Source organism: Ranitomeya imitator, chromosome 4 (genome assembly GCF_032444005.1).
Source record: "Ranitomeya imitator isolate aRanImi1 chromosome 4, aRanImi1.pri, whole genome shotgun sequence".
NCBI classification, from domain to species: domain Eukaryota; kingdom Metazoa; phylum Chordata; class Amphibia; order Anura; family Dendrobatidae; genus Ranitomeya; species Ranitomeya imitator.
Genome location: NC_091285.1, coordinates 447571249 through 447592839, shown reverse-complemented (window position 1 = coordinate 447592839; position 21591 = coordinate 447571249). Strand labels below are relative to the sequence as shown.

Genomic DNA, 21591 nt, shown 5'->3' with positions numbered 1-21591 from the left:
AGTATCACCAGTGTATATTGTATATCTTGTAAAGGGTTTTGACACCAATTCTTTTAGTTTGTGTCTAATATATTTGGCATGTTTATATATGACAATGTTCACTATACTGTGACGCGTAGGCAAAAGTTAAAGGTTACACATTAACCCTCCATGTGTGGGAATATCCAGCTGCTCCAATTCTGCTAACCGATCAATGAGTCCTGTACCCAATCAGCAAACGCCGGGTTTTCTTCAATTGGAGCCCGCCTCCTTGGTCCTCTCTGGCTAGTGTGGTTCTCCTCTGGTCATTGTCTACCGATGGTCCAAACTGACCTCCAGATGTGTTTCCCTGGTTGGTTCTTGCTTCTGTCCCTCCTCGCACCTTGTTACATTGCACAGGACGAGCCGGCACACCGCAGGTTTGAGTACAAGTACAGTTTCAAGAGACCTCATGTCACCCTTCCTGATGGAACTATACCCTTCTGGGAAACCTTTGGAGGTAATTTTATTTTACAGTACAAGACTGAATTAAATACATATATTTTACCTTACAATATGTATACTCCACTTGTGTAACCCCTTAGGTGGCCAAAGTATTTTGTATGATGTGTACCAATTTTTCAAAAAAGACAATGGCGGTCAAAACCTCATGATTAGATGAGACATTATGGCAGTAATTTACCTTCTCTTAACTTTCTTTTTTTGGTACCACAAGCTACCACAAACCACTTTCTTGGTTGAAATAATGGTAAATTCTCCTTCATATGCAATTTATCACCCTTAGTATCATACCCCTACATGTGCCACAATTTCTATAGTCTCAAATGTGGCAAATGTAACAAATGAAAAGGGAAACATCTTTTGCAAAATGTAAAAAAAATGTAAAAAGACTGACAAAGAATAACTAAACAGTAATGCTTGTGGACCAATGTATCCTCTTGCTATTTAAATTAACATTTTATTATCAGACTTGATGAGACAGATGCACTTACTTTGAAAATATGTGTCAGAATCTATACAGCCATCATGACACATATTTTCAAAGTAAGTGCATCTGTCTCATCAAGTCTAGGATCTATTCAATAAAGTATACAGTTTCTATTGTGAAATCGTATATAGTAATTTTGGATTACAATGCTGTACTATAGTTTGGGGTATGAAATCCTGATGTCAGATTTCTTTTAGCTCTTTTGCACAAATGCTTGAATCAGGCTAATCATTTTCAATGTGTCAGTTAAATTGTCACATAATATGTATTTTTGTAGATGCGGTTTCTGGTCCTGATGAAGTTCGCCTTGTTTCATCACTGAAAAATCGCAAAGGTTCGATGTGGACTAAGAATAATTCTTCCTTTCCACACTGGGAAGTAGAGATGTCTATAACGATCTCCGGTCATGGACGTGAAGGGGCAGAGGGACTGGTAAACAGAATTTTAAAATTGTATATGGGAGAAAGAAGTTTAAGTTTAGAGCGACTCTCCAGGGTCACATACATTTGCCACTCAGATGTGAGATATTAGAATCATTTTACTATTTCAAAATGACTCTTTAAAAAGTTTAATATTTTTGACTCATTTGTTTGATTTGGTTCTCTTTTTCTACTTTTAAGACTTGTGTGAAAATCTCACGTAGTTTTAGGTCAAATTTACGCAGATTAATGGAAAATTCTGAAGGGTTCACAAAGCATCACTGTAATTGCTATTGTGGTTTGAGGGACCGGTATACCTCAGACCCCTGTAATTACTGTAGATGAGCTGTGTCAGGTCACACCAGCAAATATGCAGGGAAATAGCAGGTAACCACCACTTAGAGGTGATGGTGATTTCTAAAATGGATGATAAACATAAAGATGAATGACCTCGGGGAGATCAAAACATCCAACACCGCGGAGACACCATCACGTGTTTCTCAACGCAGTGATCCAGAACATTGCCCCCATCCCTTATGGGAAATATGCAAATGCATGTAGAAAAGCCGTGGAGACACCATCACGTGTTTCTCAACGCAAGCAATAAATAGCCAGGTCTTTCACTGGGAAAGAACAACCACGGGAAGGGCAGCATCCAAAAAGGAAAACCACCTATGCCAAAACATGGTATCCATCCACAGACAGCTGTTTCGGGGTATTTGCCCCTCATCAGTGTGGAGTAGGAAACTGGCTATTAGGAGCAGTGACTAGTAAAAGGACTATAAATATAATTATTGCTTGCATTGAGAAACATGTGATGGTGTCTCCGCAGCTTTTCTACATGCATTTGCATATTTCCCATAAGGGATGGGGGCAGTGTTCTGGATCACTGCGTTGAGAAACACGTGATGGTGTCTCCGCGGTGTTGGATGTTTTGATCTCCCCGAGGTCATTCATCCTTATGTTTATAGTCCTTTTACTAGGCACTGCTCCTAATAGCCAGTTTCCTACGCCACACTGATAAGGGGCAAATACCCCAAAACAGCTGTCTGTGGATGGATACCATGTTTTGGCATAGGTGGTTTTCCTTTTTGGATGCTGCCCTTCCCGTGGTTGTTCCTTCCCGGTGAAAGACCTGGCTATTGCTTGCGTTGAGAAACACGTGATCGTGTCTCCGCGGCTTTTCTACATGCATTCTAAAATGGATGGACAGTCACTTTAAGGCTACGGTCAGATGGACGTAAATTCTCTCATATGAGAAAATTGGGCTGATTATGCAAATGATGCTCTGATCAAAGTGTGATCAGATTCTCTTTGATGGCGAGAATATGGAGAACAAAATTTCTCCATCTTCTACATTGTATGAGTCTGAGATGTAATCCGAGTTCAGTCTGATATTTTACACACACTCATAGACTAGAATGGGTGAGTGGCATCCAATTTCAAAGTGAAATCACGGCATTCTTGGCATCAGCACTGCCCCAGTGAATAACATTGGTCCAAATGCTATCCGATAAAAAAAAAAAAAAAATCAGATGGCACTTGTCTAATGTATACGCTGGTGTGAATTTGCCCTAAAGGGAATGCACAAGTCAGATTATCACTCCTAAGCCATCTATATGGGCATATAGGTGATAGAAATTTTAATAAAATTATAGAAAATATAAATTACCGTAGATGTGCCAGACACAGAACTCCCTGCCTCCAAAGCTTATGTTAAATGAAAGGGGGAATAACGAGTGAAACATGTAATGACTGACAGTCTGCTCTCCTGAATGACATGTCTCACACTGGTAAAGCCCCTTTTCATTTAGAATAAGCTCTGGAGGCAGACTATTGGGGAGATCTATGTCCTGCCCATAGATCTTAACATCTCATTTACATATTAAGAAAAAAAAGATTTTTCTGGAATAAAACATTAAATAACAGATCTCAAGGTATAATTTCTATAACCTACATTCCCATATAGGAGGCTTAGGAGGTTGATCCTACTGGTAGATTCCCTTTAAGACTGTTTCTTGTAGTTAGATACCTTTCAAACATTTGATTAAATTACTGAATATATATTCCTAACTCCAGTTAACTAGTGACTGAGGTGTCCTTTAGTTGTGGGTGAGGAGAACATGGGAGGCAGCAGAATTGATTGTATACTACACCGTTCTTTCTCTGGCTACTCCGGTCTCTGGTTTAGTAGCATGTTTAATTATTATTATGCTTATTCTAAGGTTTACTAGGTATAGGAAACAAGCAACATGTATATTTTGACATGGACTTAAATCACATGTGCTAATGCCCAAGGATCACCATGTTCTAGCTGATGGTACATAAAGTAAAAGAAATCCTGTTCTAGATAATAAATGCTAAATCGATAGATCTACTAGTATTCTCTCACTTGGAGGAAATGCTTTTTCGAATAATTAGTCACACTTTTAAATTAATGCAAAATTTTTTTCAATCAGAATGAATGCTATTTTTCCTGACGTTCCAGATTGTAGTCATGCAGTATACATTATTGCTGGTGACTGTAGGTCTATAGCCTGCATTTAGACCATTAATGTTGGGTTTTATTATACTTTCTTGCGTTCAGTGGTATAGTGATGAAAGTAGTTTATAATTTATACTAATTAGAATTAATAAAATTCCTTCTTAATAAAAAAAAAAAAACAACTATATTTCACTTTATATATTGATCCACCTTATTTTGAATGGGACCAGTCATTTAAAAAAAAAAAAAAAAAAAGTGACGTCAAGAATTTCCTTACAATTATTTCACCAGAAAAAAAATATCTCAGCAATAAATTTGAACCTTAAGAGTGTGATTGTAGAATCCTGTGTGATATAGTCATCCGTTTCTTCTAGGCCTTTTGGTATACCAGGGAAAAAGGAGAATTGGGCACAGTATTTGGTGCTGCTGATCTTTGGGATGGAGTGGCAATTATTTTTGACACATTTGATCATGATTCTATGGTAAGTTCACGTATTACAGGTGCACATACACACAGCTATGTCCGTGTATCTCAATGTAATTTAATGCTGTATTCTATCTAGGTAGAAAATTCTTGTCATTCATGGTTCAGCCATGGTGGAGGGACCAGAGTCTGAAGAAAATTTAAAAAAGGGAATAGTTAAGTTAGTAAAATTTGGTGACAGTCCTGTCTAAAAAAAAAAAACAACAAAAAAAGTGTTTTTAACCCCTTTACGACCTATGATGTATAGGTACGTCATATATCGCCTCCCTCTCTTTGATGCTGGCTCTGGCGCTGAGCCCGCATTTTTTCAGGCACATGGAACAAACCCTGCCCATCAATGCCCCTGTCACTTGTTTGTGAGGCATCGATGGGTTAGCATGACAACAGGGGTCTGCAGGAGACCCCCGTGCTTGTCAATGCTGGTCTGCCATGAGTACCACTCCATGCCGGGCGTACAAAGCAGATGATCATTTCTCCTACACATAGCAGGATTGAAGCCCTGTTATGTATAGCACAAGCAATCAGAAGATCTCAGCTTCAAGTCTGCTAAGGAGTCTAATGAAGTAAGAAAAAAGTAAAAAAAAAAATGGTTTTAAAAATTCAAGTTCAATTCAACCCCCTTTTGACCAATTAAAAATAAAACGCTTAAAAAAAATACACATTTGGTATCGCCGCATTTAGAAACGCCCGATCTATAAAAATATATAAAAATAATTAACCCGCTTAGTATAACGAGGCATAATGAGAAAACAATTGAAATGCCAGATTTACATTTTTTTGTTGTTGCCGCAACATTGCAATAACAGGTGATCAAAATAGCATATCTACAGAACCCAAAAATGTCAGCTTGGTGGGCAAAAAATAAGCTCTCACCCATGCGAACTTTATTTCTAGCATTTAGTGAACATGGTAAAAAGAAAACACAAAACAATTGTGAAACTGCACTTTTTTTTGCAATTTCATCGTACTTGGAATTTTTCTCATGTTTTCCAGTACATTATATGTTTAAAAGAATGGTGGCGTTCAAAAGTACAACTCGTCCTGCAAAAAACAAGCCCTCACATGGCCATATTGACAGAAAAATAAAAAATGTTATGGCTCTGGGAGGAAGGGGGAGCAAAAATCGAAAATGCAAAAACTGAAAATCCTAAGGTGATGAAGGGGTTAAAACGCTTAAATGTATTAATCAGCTTTTTCTTGGGTAGAGCATTTCAGAAAACTAGTGCAGCATGAGCGAAGTCTTGGAGACGGAAATGGGATTTTCAGAGTATCGTTTTAGATCATTTGCAGAACATTATAAACAATATGTAAAAGACAACTGGAATTGTTAGGGTTGTCCCCATTTGTATTCCTGAAATGGAATTACTCTGCTATGATGCAATGACATCTTGTTCTGGCATCCAATCTGCTGGGATGCCGAGTGTACTCAACCACTTCATAGTGGAGTGACTGCACTATGTATTATATAAACCAATTTGTTAGTGTACTTCATTACGACAATTTCACACTGCACTTTGAAGCATTTATCAAATGTTTACAGTAAGTTGTAATCATCAACATTAACAGAAATAAACACTTGACATAGATCACTCTGTAATGACTATAATATGAGATTCACTTTATGTATTGAACTGAAATAAATTAACTTTTTGATGATCTTCTAATTTAGTGAGAAGCACCGGTATATGCCATGAGCTTTCATGGAACATATTGCAAACGGACAATGTAAAATGCAGTGTTTGACCTGGAATATGACCATTTTGACCCCTTTACCTTAATCTATCATAACATTTCTCAGCCATGGCAGCTCATGTTGAAACTTAGGACAGTACTGCAAGACTGTGGGTGCTAACCACTGAGCCATTACACCACCCTGCCGGTATCTCCTTATCTGGAATTTTATATTTATGCTTTGCCATTTTGCTTGTCATGTAGATATTTGAGCTACTCCAAAGCACTTTCTTTATATATTTCATAGCCCTGCTATCTGAAGAATCATTTTCTATTTTTCTTTCTGCAGGGAAATAATCCAGCTATAGTCATTGTGGGCAACAATGGCAAGCTTCAGTATGACCACTTGCGGTAAGTGCAGGGAAAAAAAAAACAAACATGTTTTTGGGATTTCTATAAATAGAGATTTTTATTCAAAGAAAAAAGAATAACTGGTTTCTTTTCGCAAGTGTATATAGCATAACTGAAATATCAGAATTGTCGTCCACTGATACATGGATGGTCTGTTACATGCAGCAGCCTATATATACATGTAACAGTATGTGTGTATATATATATATATATATATATTTATGCAGACATTTCATTGTGTTGAAAGATTAAAATATACAGCAGTCACGCAGTTGAGGCAGGCACGCCGTCACATGAAAGTCTTGTATTTCTTCTATGTACAGTAGCTTCCCCATACGATGCAAATGTGGCCCAAGTTTTATTTTCCATCTGCATAGCATTGTGGTTTCATACGGCAGCTACATAGCTGAATTTGTGGCCTGTGTTTCCGTTTCTGTATTTTATTTTTTCCAAAACAGGGTTGGAATGGTTTCAGAACGGTAACTCCCTCTATTTCCTACCAGCCGACAAATTACTTTATCAGCTTTCCGAATGCCATAGATTGGGCAACCGTTTATTAGTCGTAAATGATAAAAATAGAGCAAACTGCATTGTCACGTTTTGTACAGAAATAACAGCAGGCATGATGAGAAAAGAAGTCGCTTTTCAGCAATATTTCCTTCTTCATTCTGTTTATTTGTACATATTTGGTAGATGCAGCTTCATGCCCCCTCCTTAGAGACAGGAACACGCCATATGGTTGTTCCCTCCATTCCCTCCAAGTTATAATGTCCCCACGCACATATGTGCAGCACTGAATGCGCAGCGTCTTCCTAGCCAGGAATGAAGAACATCTGTTAGCCCTTTGCTATACAGTTTTATGGACTCATGAAGAAATGGATGAAGATACTTACAAATTGTCCACGTGGTTTTTCCTATTTTTGCATGAACGAGGAGTTCCTTTTTACCGGTTATTGTTGCTTTTGGCATTATGCTAATACCAGGGTACCATATGTGATGTATCTACACAGTATGTATTATTTCACAGTATCTGACATCTGATTTGCCAGCATCTGACACCAATTACCTGGAACACTTTGGTGTTGATGCAGAGAGAACATTCTGTATAGCGTTGCTCTGCGCCATACCACTTCCTGACCGCTCGCCAACCCAACAATCTGTACTTCACAACGCAAACACATTACACTGCACTAGCAAATTTATCTAAATACATCATAGCCTTATTTTCTTTTAAAGGGAACTTGTCAGGTCCCGTGTGCCCTCCAACCCAGCAGCATTCAAATATGTATTACTAAATTCCCAGGCTAAGTAGCCCTTTATACTTACCGTATATCCTCTTAAATCCATGTTTTTCTTATGCTAATTCGGACTTTTTCCCCATACTAATCATCCCTCTTTGCATTTAATAACATCACCAGCTCCTTGCAAATCTTTTGCATGCGTGCAGCCCTATTCACATCTGAAGCCGTACACGTGGCCAAAAGAGCAGAAGATGTATGTGAGAAGGTTTTTGCTATTTAATCTGAGAGTAGAAAAATAGGGCAAGAGATCCTGATTCCAGGGATGAGTCGCTTATTGGGCTGTGTCTTGTAGAGTCAATACAATCAGTGTTTTATCATCAGGAGATTATCACCAGAGGACTAGGTCTCACTTGCAGGCCAGTCAGTGGTATGAGCGTGGTTATACACAGATCAGCTTTCTGACCAAGATTATATCTGCAACACAGAAAACAAGGATTATAGAAAAACATAGCAAGCCATCCAGTAAGTGATACATCTCTGGAATCAGGATATCTGTCCCTACATTGTGCTGCTCTTAGATTACATAACAAAAATGTGCTGACTGATGCCCATTAAAGTTCATCTATAGATCAACTTCTATCAATTGATATGCAAGATCTATTTTTATCCCAAAATACCGTATATGCATTTCAGTAAAAAATAAAATTCTTTAATGAATATATTTTGGGATAAAAAGAATTTTTGCATTTCGGTTGGTTTAAAAATTTTCCACCATTTACCTTCTATAGCCTCTGTATTTCACAACCAAAAACACCAAGCCCGTGTAATCTATATACATAATTGTCTAAGGGGTACTTCCGTCTGTCTGTCTGTCCTTCTGTCACGGATATTCATTGGTCATGACCTCTGTCTATCATGGAAATCCAAGTCGCTGATTGGTCGCCGCAAAACAGCCACGACCAATCAGCGACGGGCACAGTCCGGAAGAAAATGGCCGCTCCGCTCCCCGCAGTCAGTGTCCCCGGCGCTCCGCTCCCCGCAGTCAGTGTCCCCGGCGCTCCACTCCCCGCAGTCAGTGTCCCCAGCGCTCCGCTCCCCGCAGTCAGTGTCCCCGGCGCTCCGCTCCCCGCAGTCAGTGTCCCCGGCGCTGCGCTCCCCGCAGTCAGTGTCCCCGGCGCCTGCTCCATACTCCCCTCCGGTCACTGCTAACACAGGGTTAATGCCGGCGGTAACGGACCGCGGCATGGGTAACGCATTCCGTTACCGCCGCTATTAACCCTGTGTGTCCACAACCTTTTACTATTGATGCTGCCTATGCGGCATCCATAGTAAAAGAAAGTAATGTTAAAAATAGTAAAAAAAAAAAAACCTGCTATATCACCCTCTGTTGTCCACTGAGCCGCTCGAGGCTGCCGCCATCTTCCTTTCCCAGCGATTCTTTGCGAAATTACCCAAAAGACCTAGCGGTCTCGCGAGACCGCTAAGTCATATGGGTAATTTCGCAAAGCATCCGGGGAACGCAAGATGGCGGCAGCCGCGCGCCCATCTACACAACGCCATTGGATCCCAGGAAGCGGAGAGACGGGACGCTGAGGAGCAGCGACCAGAATGGTGAGTATGTTCAACTACAAGGGGCCCTCAGATCGTTAGGTGAGTATGTTTATTTTTTATTTTTTTAACCTGTGACATACTTGGCTCGGTAATATACTACGTCACTGGGCAATATACTACCTGGCTCTGTGCTGTATACTACAAGGCTGTGCAATATACTACGTGGCTGGACAATATACTACGTGGCTGGACAATATACTACCTCACTCTGCAATATACTCTGTGGCTCTGTGCTGTATACTACGTGGCTGGACAATATACTACGTGGCTCTGTGCTGTATACTACGTGGCTGGACAATATACTACCTCGCTCTGCAATATACTACGTGGCTCTGTGCTATATACTACGTGGCTGGGCAATATACTACGTAAATGGCCAATATACTACATCGCTGGGCAATATGATACGTAAATGGCCAATATACTACGTGGCTGGGCAATATACTACGTGGACATGCATATTCTAGAATACCCGATGCGTTAGAATCGGGCCACCATCTAGTGGATTATATTAATTTAAAAGCCAGATTAGGACTTTGTTTCAGGTAATTCAAGATATTGGTAACATAGCTCAACATGTCCTTGCTTGTGTTGTTCTTCATGGAGAAATTTATCCAAATATAAAGACACTTCTCCAACTCTCCTCATTGGTTACTTTCCATTGGGAAATGGACTGCATATGGCCAAGTGTAACTGAACTTGCAAAAAAAAAACCACGTAGAATGGTGGAAAATTGGGTGGATGGGATGCACTGACTTTAATATGAAAGATTTTGCTTTTGGTGCCTTAATTCCTATCCAGGGCACTGTCCACCCCTCTTGAACCGGGTAGATATGGGGCTGTTCACAACAAATTGTGGGTTATAACCCAAACAGAATGCAGTTACCGTAGATATATTCAGATTCCAGAAGGTATTCCACCGCCTTATGCAGGAAAGAATGCTCTGACCTGATGTGCCCCTATGGAGCTACTAATTACGTTTACGATCATCCTTGTTGGGAGAATGAAAGTTTGACAATGGAGAGATGTATTTCCATGTTCCTGCTAAACAGTATGTCACCTTTCATTCTCCATCTTGTGTGATTACGGGTCTAGCCCAACCTGTTCTCCATAGTACTTCCCAATTAATGACCAAAATTCATCTTGGTAGGCAAGTGCAGCGCCCCAGAGTCCTGGTCATTGCAGTAATGTCGCTCTGCCACTAAGGGGAGTGATGTTATGTCTGATTGCACTAAAGGAGTTCACCTGACCAGGTATCACAGTCACACATTACACTTCACACTCCGGCCACCAGGGGGAGCAAAAGGCACTATGTATTAGGCCACTCCTCACACTATGGTAAAACTGGGGGTTGGATAGGAAGTTAGACAGAATGCAGCCTGGGAGAGCTCCAGGGAGGACCTGTCAGGGGTGGGTTCCTGGCAGGTACCTAGCAGAAAGGACAGACCGTTACGGAGCCGCGCCTGCACTACTTTGCGGCTTTATCCTAAGGAAGGACACGAAGCGAAGGATATTGTGGAGAAGTGAGAAACGAGATCACAGCACAAGGAGATAGACCAGTAGGAGTCGTGCCCCGAGATCGGCAACATCCTACTGAGGCGCGTAGCCGGTGGCCGGAACGCCGAGGAAGTAACAGACTTCAAGCATTACTTCAAACAGCGGCAGGACAGTTGATTATAGGTTGGCTGTCTACCTTAAATCACCTAAGCAGACATAGGGAGCAATTGTGGAAGAGGGGCGTCTCTAGGGTCCCAGAATAACTCCAGGCCTTCCCATCAAACGGGTGCGTCCTAGCCAGATAAACTTGGGGGACGGAGAGAACGAACGAATACGAAAGTTGTGAGGACTATCCCGTGGTGCTCAGCAGGGAAGGACTACAACACACAGGCGCTAGTTGGTAGGCACTGATCTCCACCTGCAAAGGGAACTCTGGATGTGCCTTCGGACCGGCCGGACTCAGCCAGCCCTGTTAGCAGTGCTCTGGATTGCGGATCCCGAAGTCTTCAGTAAAAAGGTAAAGAGACTGCAACCCTGTGTCCTCGTTATTAACTGCGCCTCACCGCATCGCTACCTACACTACTGGGAAGCCCTGGGGATATACTTCACCTGTGGGAAGGTATACCATCTAGCTGCCATTCCATCACCCCAGCGGACCCGTAAGCAGCGTCGGTCACCCTGACCGAATACCACAGGTGGCGTCACGAACCCTTGACAAACTTTCATCACCCTTTCCTTGGACGCCCCTTAGTAGGGTCACGGACCGGGTCCAGCCACCATGACAACCCCAGCACCGAGACAGAGAGGACTGGTACTGAGTACCCCGCGGCCCTGCGTCTGGGGGCGCTCCACAAGCAGTACAATGTACCTTATTGAACCCCAAGATTACCCTCTCCCCATCTGTCTATGGGAGTTGGCTTGTACCAGATGGTCAAGGACCTGAACGTTTTGGAACATTTCTAGGGGTTGTATAATAAGACTGGTCAGAGAGTTCTCATTACCGTGGTCCACAACAATGAAATAATTCAGAAAATAATCCAACAATATGAAGACTTGAATATATCTTGGAGTGATGAAATTGTTAGGTTTTTCATGGGTAAACCCCCTCCACTCCAGGGTACGGTAGGCCATATCTTTACACATCCCATACTCTGGGCGTTCATTCTAGGTGGGATTGTGTTCGGTTGTTCTCTCTGGATGTGCTGTAGACGAAGGCTCCTTACAAAAGATCTGACTCATGTTGAGGAGTTGTATCGTCTTTAGTCCTGAGTACATCAGTAGGCTGCTCTCATGAGGAGATACAAGAGACCTGCTTCGTCCACGATTCATAGTATGCATCTTGATTTCCCATCTTTAACATTGTAGAAAAGGTGCATGCGTTTGCTTACGCATGCGGTTTTTCGCGGTGTGCGGCTAAGTGCAGCTCATGCACCATGTTAAACAACCCAAAAAGACACATGGAGCATATGTCCCAAAATATATAAAATGTACGTTTTTATTATAACAAAATTTAAAAACATATCAAATCAAAATACTCATAGAAATATATAGAGCATACAGTAGGAGAACACTACGGAAAACACTGAAAGTCTAAAAAGACGGATGACCCCAATATGCCGCTAATACGGCTTAGTAATCTTAATGCCATAAAGTGCACAGTTTCAGGGAAGAAAACCACCACTTCCACACATCAATAGGTGGAATAATACACTTCCCCAAGTGGAGTGCCGCTACTCATAACGCGGCCCACATCATAGTCTCTGGTAATTTCTAGTGGTTCTTACCCATCAGGTCAGAGTCCGGCACATGGGGGTCACCGCCGCAGCCCCAACGCGCGTTTCGCGTTGGCTTCGTCAGGGGGCAGTGCAGTGCATAATACTGGGCCAGATTTTATAATGCCCGACCATCCGGAACAGGTGCACCTAATTGCGGCGCATGTCCTCCATTGATCACACCGGGAGCTGCATCCCGGGCCGCATCCAACATGGCGCCGCGGTTCACAGTCGCGTACTAGTGACGCCACTGACCCGCAGACGCCATTACCGGGCGCCGCCCACAATGCCCCAGCCGCAGACCATGGGAGACATGCGCACTAGGCACCAATACAGCAGGTACACGTGAAAACCCTTATACCCTTCACTAACATATGCGAGATTGCATAGAAACAAAGTGCAAAAAGTGCATTCCATCAGGCGGACTATGTGAGTTAAAGAAACGTGAATAATATATATATAAACACAACGAAAAAAATGGGGCTAGTGAGTAGTACCTCCAGGAGAATTGGCACATTGGATACCACTATAATTTAGAAAAAAGCCAGGTATAATGATATTATTCAATGACACTATATACTTCACATATAATTCCCGGACATATGTGGTTTTAATAGTCTGATGTAGAACACATCAGCTATATCCAATGTAACAAAAAAACTCCCAAATACCCCACAACAGTAAACATAAAGGACCATATACACAAAGCATATGATAATATTAATATATACCCCAAATAGACATTTCATAATACCACATAACCAAACAACATAATAAGTTAAACACATAAAGAAAAGTGTAGGAGTGCATCCACTTTAAATTGTCCGCCACTTGATTTTCATAAATCGCATGTGTAAGTTGTTTCAGTGAAGAAACCTGATGATGGTGCTTCAATCATGGTCAGTGTCATATTGATCCATACATCCCATCCGGAAGATTCAGTGTATAGGCACATATATGCAGCAGGGCATGAGAACTAAACATAAGAATAGCAAAAATACAAAAATACACTATTATACACAGATATATACACAACACAAAACAATAAAAATAAAATCACCAAAACTGGAGAAAATATTTATAAAAAGGAACTAAAGCTAAGATGTTCATTAAGCCCTAGTGGGGATACGGTATTGAGGAGCGTGATCCACCTACACTCGCATTGTGCCAGTTTGCGCTTCAAATCTCCTCCCCTAATGCCAGCACGCACTTTATCAATACCCCATATCTTCAAAAATTTGGGATCACAGTGATGGTGTAGGCGAAAGTGTCACGGTATTGGTTTCAGGCTGTCCACATCGTTCGCATCTCGGGCTCCCATGATGTCACGTACATGTTCACGAACGCGAACACGCAATTCGCGTGAAGTTAAACCCACATAGATTAAATTGCACGTGCATACCGCGTAGTAAACTACAAAGGTGGAGCTGCACGTAATGTGTTCTCTGATTTCAAAAGTTCTTCCATCCGATGATGCGAACGACGTGGACCTCACCAAATTCCTACACGCCAGACAACTACCACATGGGAAAAAAACATTTCTCTGCTGTCCCACGCCAAACAAACTTGGTGTTTTTGCGACATAGTGGCTATGTACCACCATGTCCCGTATATTTACACTCCTGCGTGCTGTCATCAGGGGACGGTCAGACAAATATTTGCGCAAACTAACGTCTGTCAATAAGACAGACCAATGTTTATTCATAATAGATCTCATAAGCTCCCATCTGTGGTTGTAGGTGGATATAAATCGTGGCTGACCATCCCAATTTTTGTCTTTTCTGGTATCTATTTTCCTATCAGCCAGTAAATCGTTTCTCTTGGATTTTCTAGCTCTGAGGTAACCCTTCTTAATTGAGCGGCCACTATATCCACGTGCCCTAAATCTCTCCCCAAGGTCCACAGCCTGTCCCTCAAACATAGAGTCCGAGGTACAAATCCTTCGAGCCCGAAGAAATTGTCCAACGGGGATGGCCCTTATCGTGGAGGGGGGATGTGAGGATGTGGAGTGCAAGAGGGCATTAACAGAGGTCTCCTTACGGTACATGTCTGTATATATTGACCCATCCTCCTGTACCTTCAGGATGATATCAAGAAAGGAAATTTCCTTCTGATGGTATACATAGGTGAGCTTGATGTTGGAGCCGTTGCGATTGAGGTCGATCATAAAATTCTGTAATCCAGAGACAGAGCCCTGCCATATAAACAAAACATCGTCGATATATCTATACCAACCGAGAATCTGGGGGGCGGCCTGCACGCCATCGCAAAAGACTTCTCTCTCCCAAAAACCCAAAAACAAATTTGCATACGAAGGCGCACAGGCCGCCCCCATTGCAGTGCCCTGCCTCTGGAGAAAGAAACGATCCTTAAATACAAAAAAGTTGTGTGTCAATACAAAATCCAACAGCTCCAACACCAGCTCACGCATGTCCGCATCTAGATTACTTGATTCCAGAAAAAATCTCGTTGCCCTCATGCCATCCACATGCCGAATACTCGTGTACAGAGATTCAATATCTGCTGTCACCAGGAACATATCCCCCTCCACGACAAGGCCATCAACCCGTTTCAGAACGTCCGTAGTGTCCCTGACATAGGAGGGCAGCGTTTCCACTTGTGGTCTTAAATAATGTTCTATGAACTTACACGTCATATCGCAAAGCCCCCCTATGCCAGAGACAATCGGACGTCCTGGAGGGAAAACAGGATCTTTGTGGACCTTGGGGAGAAGGTAAAAAGTAGGCACTACCGGGTTCTGTGGAAGCAGTCCCCCCAACATTTTTTTAGTTATAAGACCTCTCTCACATGCCAGCTCCATGTGTCTTTGGGACATATGCTCCATGTGTCTTTTTGGGTTGTTTATATATTTTGGAGTGTCCGAGTTGAAGGATTTCTAGCACGGGTACTTTCCCTGACACTATACCACTAGTATGTGTATGAAATCCACTATATTGCTGTTCATCGTGGGATGTGTTTATTCTATTTGTCTCTGTGTCTTCACAGCAACCATTGTGGAACAAATGGACTTTCTTGAACGCGAAAAAGCGTGGCTTACACAGCTGGATAGAGTATTCAGTGAGGGACCTGGGAACACTGTTGATTTTAAATCTGGAGATACTAGTAATTTGACATCTAAATATAAGGAATTGCTTAATAGGCGTACTCGCCTATGGTGGAATCGTGCTTTTTTGGAACGGTATTTGGGATGTGGCCTTATCCCTAGAGGACTGAGGGTTCAAGTTTTTCCCTCGTTTGTGGTAGATGATCCTGATTTCATCAGACAATGGGAGGAGGCGGCTTCTACATGCTCCAAGAAATTCATGGAACTTCTATCTAAATCCAATGATAGTCAATTGAGAGAACTGGACATAGAACTTAAAAAAATACAGGATGAAATTAATAGATGCCTTACGGGAGAAATGGTGATAAAATTTAAAAATGAAGTAGATATAGCTGTTAAGAAATGGGAAACCGAATTGGTACAAAATAAAACCAAGAAATACCAAAGAGATCTTGGAGACCGACAACAGGATCGGGTATATAAGTGGCATAAACGTACACTATATAATAAGAAATTCTCTAGGAGCCGCTCTGCCTCATTGTCTTCAGTGTCCTCGGCTGAGGACAGAACATCAAGTATAGATGGATCCAGACCTCATTGGAATAAGAGAGATCATGTGAGAAACAATGATTGGAGGAGTGGAAAATCCAGCAACAATAAAAGAAAACTGATGACTTCCCCTCAAATGGATAAAAAAATAAAAACAAGTAACCTGGAGGTAATAAATTTGTCCTCACATGATCTCTCTAAACCACAGCGAGAGGTCTTGGAGCTGGGGTTATCGTTTTCTCCTTCTAATAACTTTGATTTTTTTATAGCTTTGAAGGACCTTCATTTGTTTGCTCGGAAGGTCATTCTGAAAAAATTACATCTACGGTCCTCTCCAACTTCCGATATAACCGACCCAATTGAATTGGAGGCACTGCGAGATCTTGAAGAACTGGAGCAGGAGTCCAACCTAAGTGGGGTGAGTACCTCTCCACCTAACATCTCAGCCAGATGTACCACCTTTCCCCCCTTGTCTCTTTGCCCACAGGTTGAGATCTTCACTAAATTGGTAACAGAAGATTTCAAAAAGATAAATAATCATAAAAAAAGAGATAATCTCAATAAAGAACAGAGACAGGCATTACGGGAGATGAAAATGTGGGATGATGTGGTAATAAAACCTGCAGACAAGGGGGGAAATGTGGTCATCTGGCCTGTGGAGAGGTACGAAAAGGAGGCTTTTAGACAGTTGAAAAATAGAGATACATATACTCAACTGACACAAAACCCACTCCCTAAGTTTCAGAGCCAGCTCCGGATAATTTTGGAGCTGGCATGTGAGAGAGGTCTTATAACTAAAAAAATGTTGGGGGGACTGCTTCCACAGAACCCGGTAGTGCCTACTTTTTACCTTCTCCCCAAGGTCCACAAAGATCCTGTTTTCCCTCCAGGACGTCCGATTGTCTCTGGCATAGGGGGGCTTTGCGATATGACGTGTAAGTTCATAGAACATTATTTAAGACCACAAGTGGAAACGCTGCCCTCCTATGTCAGGGACACTACGGACGTTCTGAAACGGGTTGATGGCCTTGTCGTGGAGGGGGATATGTTCCTGGTGACAGCAGATATTGAATCTCTGTACACGAGTATTCGGCATGTGGATGGCATGAGGGCAACGAGATTTTTTCTGGAATCAAGTAATCTAGATGCGGACATGCGTGAGCTGGTGTTGGAGCTGTTGGATTTTGTATTGACACACAACTTTTTTGTATTTAAGGATCGTTTCTTTCTCCAGAGGCAGGGCACTGCAATGGGGGCGGCCTGTGCGCCTTCGTATGCAAATTTGTTTTTGGGTTTTTGGGAGAGAGAAGTCTTTTGCGATGGCGTGCAGGCCGCCCCCCAGATTCTCGGTTGGTATAGATATATCGACGATGTTTTGTTTATATGGCAGGGCTCTGTCTCTGGATTACAGAATTTTATGATCGACCTCAATCGCAACGGCTCCAACATCAAGCTCACCTATGTATACCATCAGAAGGAAATTTCCTTTCTTGATATCATCCTGAAGGTACAGGAGGATGGGTCAATATATACAGACATGTACCGTAAGGAGACCTCTGTTAATGCCCTCTTGCACTCCACATCCTCACATCCCCCCTCCACGATAAGGGCCATCCCCGTTGGACAATTTCTTCGGGCTCGAAGGATTTGTACCTCGGACTCTATGTTTGAGGGACAGGCTGTGGACCTTGGGGAGAGATTTAGGGCACGTGGATATAGTGGCCGCTCAATTAAGAAGGGTTACCTCAGAGCTAGAAAATCCAAGAGAAACGATTTACTGGCTGATAGGAAAATAGATACCAGAAAAGACAAAAATTGGGATGGTCAGCCACGATTTATATCCACCTACAACCACAGATGGGAGCTTATGAGATCTATTATGAATAAACATTGGTCTGTCTTATTGACAGACGTTAGTTTGCGCAAATATTTGTCTGACCGTCCCCTGATGACAGCACGCAGGAGTGTAAATATACGGGACATGGTGGTACATAGCCACTATGTCGCAAAAACACCAAGTTTGTTTGGCGTGGGACAGCAGAGAAATGTTTTTTTCCCATGTGGTAGTTGTCTGGCGTGTAGGAATTTGGTGAGGTCCACGTCGTTCGCATCATCGGATGGAAGAACTTTTGAAATCAGAGAACACATTACGTGCAGCTCCACCTTTGTAGTTTACTACGCGGTATGCACGTGCAATTTAATCTATGTGGGTTTAACTTCACGCGAATTGCGTGTTCGCGTTCGTGAACATGTACGTGACATCATGGGAGCCCGAGATGCGAACGATGTGGACAGCCTGAAACCAATACCGAGACACTTTCGCCTACACCATCACTGTGATCCCAAATTTTTGAAGATATGGGGTATTGATAAAGTGCGTGCTGGCATTAGGGGAGGAGATTTGAAGCGCAAACTGGCACAATGCGAGTGTAGGTGGATCACGCTCCTCAATACCGTATCCCCACTAGGGCTTAATGAACATCTTAGCTTTAGTTCCTTTTTATAAATATTTTCTCCAGTTTTGGTGATTTTATTTTTATTGTTTTGTGTTGTGTATATATCTGTGTATAATAGTGTATTTTTGTATTTTTGCTATTCTTATGTTTAGTTCTCATGCCCTGCTGCATATATGTGCCTATACACTGAATCTTCCGGATGGGATGTATGGATCAATATGACACTGACCATGATTGAAGCACCATCATCAGGTTTCTTCACTGAAACAACTTACACATGCGATTTATGAAAATCAAGTGGCGGACAATTTAAAGTGGATGCACTCCTACACTTTTCTTTATGTGTTTAACTTATTATGTTGTTTGGTTATGTGGTATTATGAAATGTCTATTTGGGGTATATATTAATATTATCATATGCTTTGTGTATATGGTCCTTTATGTTTACTGTTGTGGGGTATTTGGGAGTTTTTTTGTTACATTGGATATAGCTGATGTGTTCTACATCAGACTATTAAAACCACATATGTCCGGGAATTATATGTGAAGTATATAGTGTCATTGAATAATATCATTATACCTGGCTTTTTTCTAAATTATAGTGGTATCCAATGTGCCAATTCTCCTGGAGGTACTACTCACTAGCCCCATTTTTTTCGTTGTGTTTATATATATATTATTCACGTTTCTTTAACTCACATAGTCCGCCTGATGGAATGCACTTTTTGCACTTTGTTTCTATGCAATCTCGCATATGTTAGTGAAGGGTATAAGGGTTTTCACGTGTACCTGCTGTATTGGTGCCTAGTGCGCATGTCTCCCATGGTCTGCGGCTGGGGCATTGTGGGCGGCGCCCGGTAATGGCGTCTGCGGGTCAGTGGCGTCACTAGTACGCGACTGTGAACCGCGGCGCCATGTTGGATGCGGCCCGGGATGCAGCTCCCGGTGTGATCAATGGAGGACATGCGCCGCAATTAGGTGCACCTGTTCCGGATGGTCGGGCATTATAAAATCTGGCCCAGTATTATGCACTGCACTGCCCCCTGACGAAGCCAACGCGAAACGCGCGTTGGGGCTGCGGCGGTGACCCCCATGTGCCGGACTCTGACCTGATGGGTAAGAACCACTAGAAATTACCAGAGACTATGATGTGGGCCGCGTTATGAGTAGCGGCACTCCACTTGGGGAAGTGTATTATTCCACCTATTGATGTGTGGAAGTGGTGGTTTTCTTCCCTGAAACTGTGCACTTTATGGCATTAAGATTACTAAGCCGTATTAGCGGCATATTGGGGTCATCCGTCTTTTTAGACTTTCAGTGTTTTCCGTAGTGTTCTCCTACTGTATGCTCTATATATTTCTATGAGTATTTTGATTTGATATGTTTTTAAATTTTGTTATAATAAAAACGTACATTTTTTATATTTTGGGACATATGCTCCATGTGTCTTTTTGGGTTGTTTATATATTTTGGAGTGTCCGAGTTGAAGGATTTCTAGCACGGGTACTTTCCCTGACACTATACCACTAGTATGTGTATGAAATCCACTATATTGCTGTTCATCGTGGGATGTGTTTATTCATGCACCATGTTAGAAGTTTTTGGGTGTCAAATTTCCGCAGTCATATGCATGCGGACGATTGCGGAAGGAGTGTGTCAACACAACGCATTACAGTCTATAGGAATGCAAGGACATGGGAACGCATAGGAATGCAAGGACATGCGTTTGCACAAGGGTCTACATACAGAAATCCCATGATTCACACCCATTGGGCGTGGCTTGTCAAGGAAATTCTCCTTGAAAAATGTTTTATAACAAACGCATGCACATAAACAATGTGAATGCATGCAAACGTTGCGTTTTTTATCCGTCATGCGTAAGTTGATGCGGATAAAAAATGCAGTGTTATCATGCGTTTTTGCTGCGGACTCAACCGCTAATGTGAACCTAGCCTAATATTGCCGACCCAAATCCAGATATTCCGTCTAAATCCAGCTCACGAATATATAAATTGATGACCTCCCTTGCTGACCCAGTTTACAATAATTCATCTTTGCGTATTGCAACGTGGTGAGTTGTACACTGCAAAGAATACAAGAGGGGGAGTTGTAAGAGAATGGACAGCCATAATATGCTGAACAGGCGTCTTGGACAATCTCTAGTCAACTAACTTTGCAGCTAATGTTTTGAGGATCTCCCCAGAGTGGAGGTATAAATGACATTAGTGCCATTAGTAAGTATGGATGGAGTCCAGAAAGACTGATTGGAACAGCTGCAGGAGGCCGTGATAGCTAATAAATGATGTTATATGGTAGTGAGTAGTGTATGTGTTAAATTGATATAGAAACCAGGACAGTAGGGCTGTCAGCATATGAAGAGTTATGTGAGTAGGCTAAGAGCAGTGATGTGAGTAATGACATTAGCTGAAAGGAACATAGAGATTTATAGGATTATAATCAGGTTTGTCACAATACTCATAAATATTGTCATGTTCTATCATTGCTTGCTTTATTAAAAAAATGTAGACACTTTTTTGCAGTATGTGGTTTCCTTTGTGTAAGGGCTCGCTCAGACTGGAGTATAATTTGGACAAGAACTATCTGGTTTTTCATCGAATAGCAGTCGCTCCAATATTATAATATGGAATAGTGCCGACTAGCGTTTATTTTCTCACGCTGAGTCGGCATGAAAATAAAATCATTATATGCTGGAATTGCCAGTGTATATAGGACAGCAAGCACCCATATAAGTCTATGGGTGCGTGCAAAACATCAGATTGCACTCGGATGCCATCTGAGTGCAGTGTGGTTACCACCTGTAATGTATAAGAATTAGATCTGTCTCTTTAAGAAAGCGAGGGCGGGAGTTGAGAGGAGTTTCAGTTTCAGTTCTGACCTGAGGAGGAAAATGTTATGCTGCTGTTATGCTGTGTGCTGGAGGAAATGAGAAGAATAAACTACAGT

The 21591-nt window shown here is 42.0% G+C and overlaps 1 protein-coding gene across 1 annotated transcript in view; it reads left to right on the top strand.

The window, feature by feature from the left end:
* The first annotated feature begins 258 nt into the window (after positions 1 to 258).
* LMAN1L (lectin, mannose binding 1 like) overlaps positions 259 to 21591 on the top strand; it is a 173823-nt gene continuing 152490 nt past the window's right edge. Inside the window, exons 1-4 of the mRNA XM_069762093.1 lie at positions 259 to 478; positions 1245 to 1399; positions 4246 to 4353; positions 6376 to 6437. Coding sequence (XP_069618194.1) covers positions 298 to 478; positions 1245 to 1399; positions 4246 to 4353; positions 6376 to 6437 — 506 coding nt within the window. The 5' untranslated portion in view covers positions 259 to 297. The remainder of the gene's footprint in view (positions 479 to 1244; positions 1400 to 4245; positions 4354 to 6375; positions 6438 to 21591) is intronic.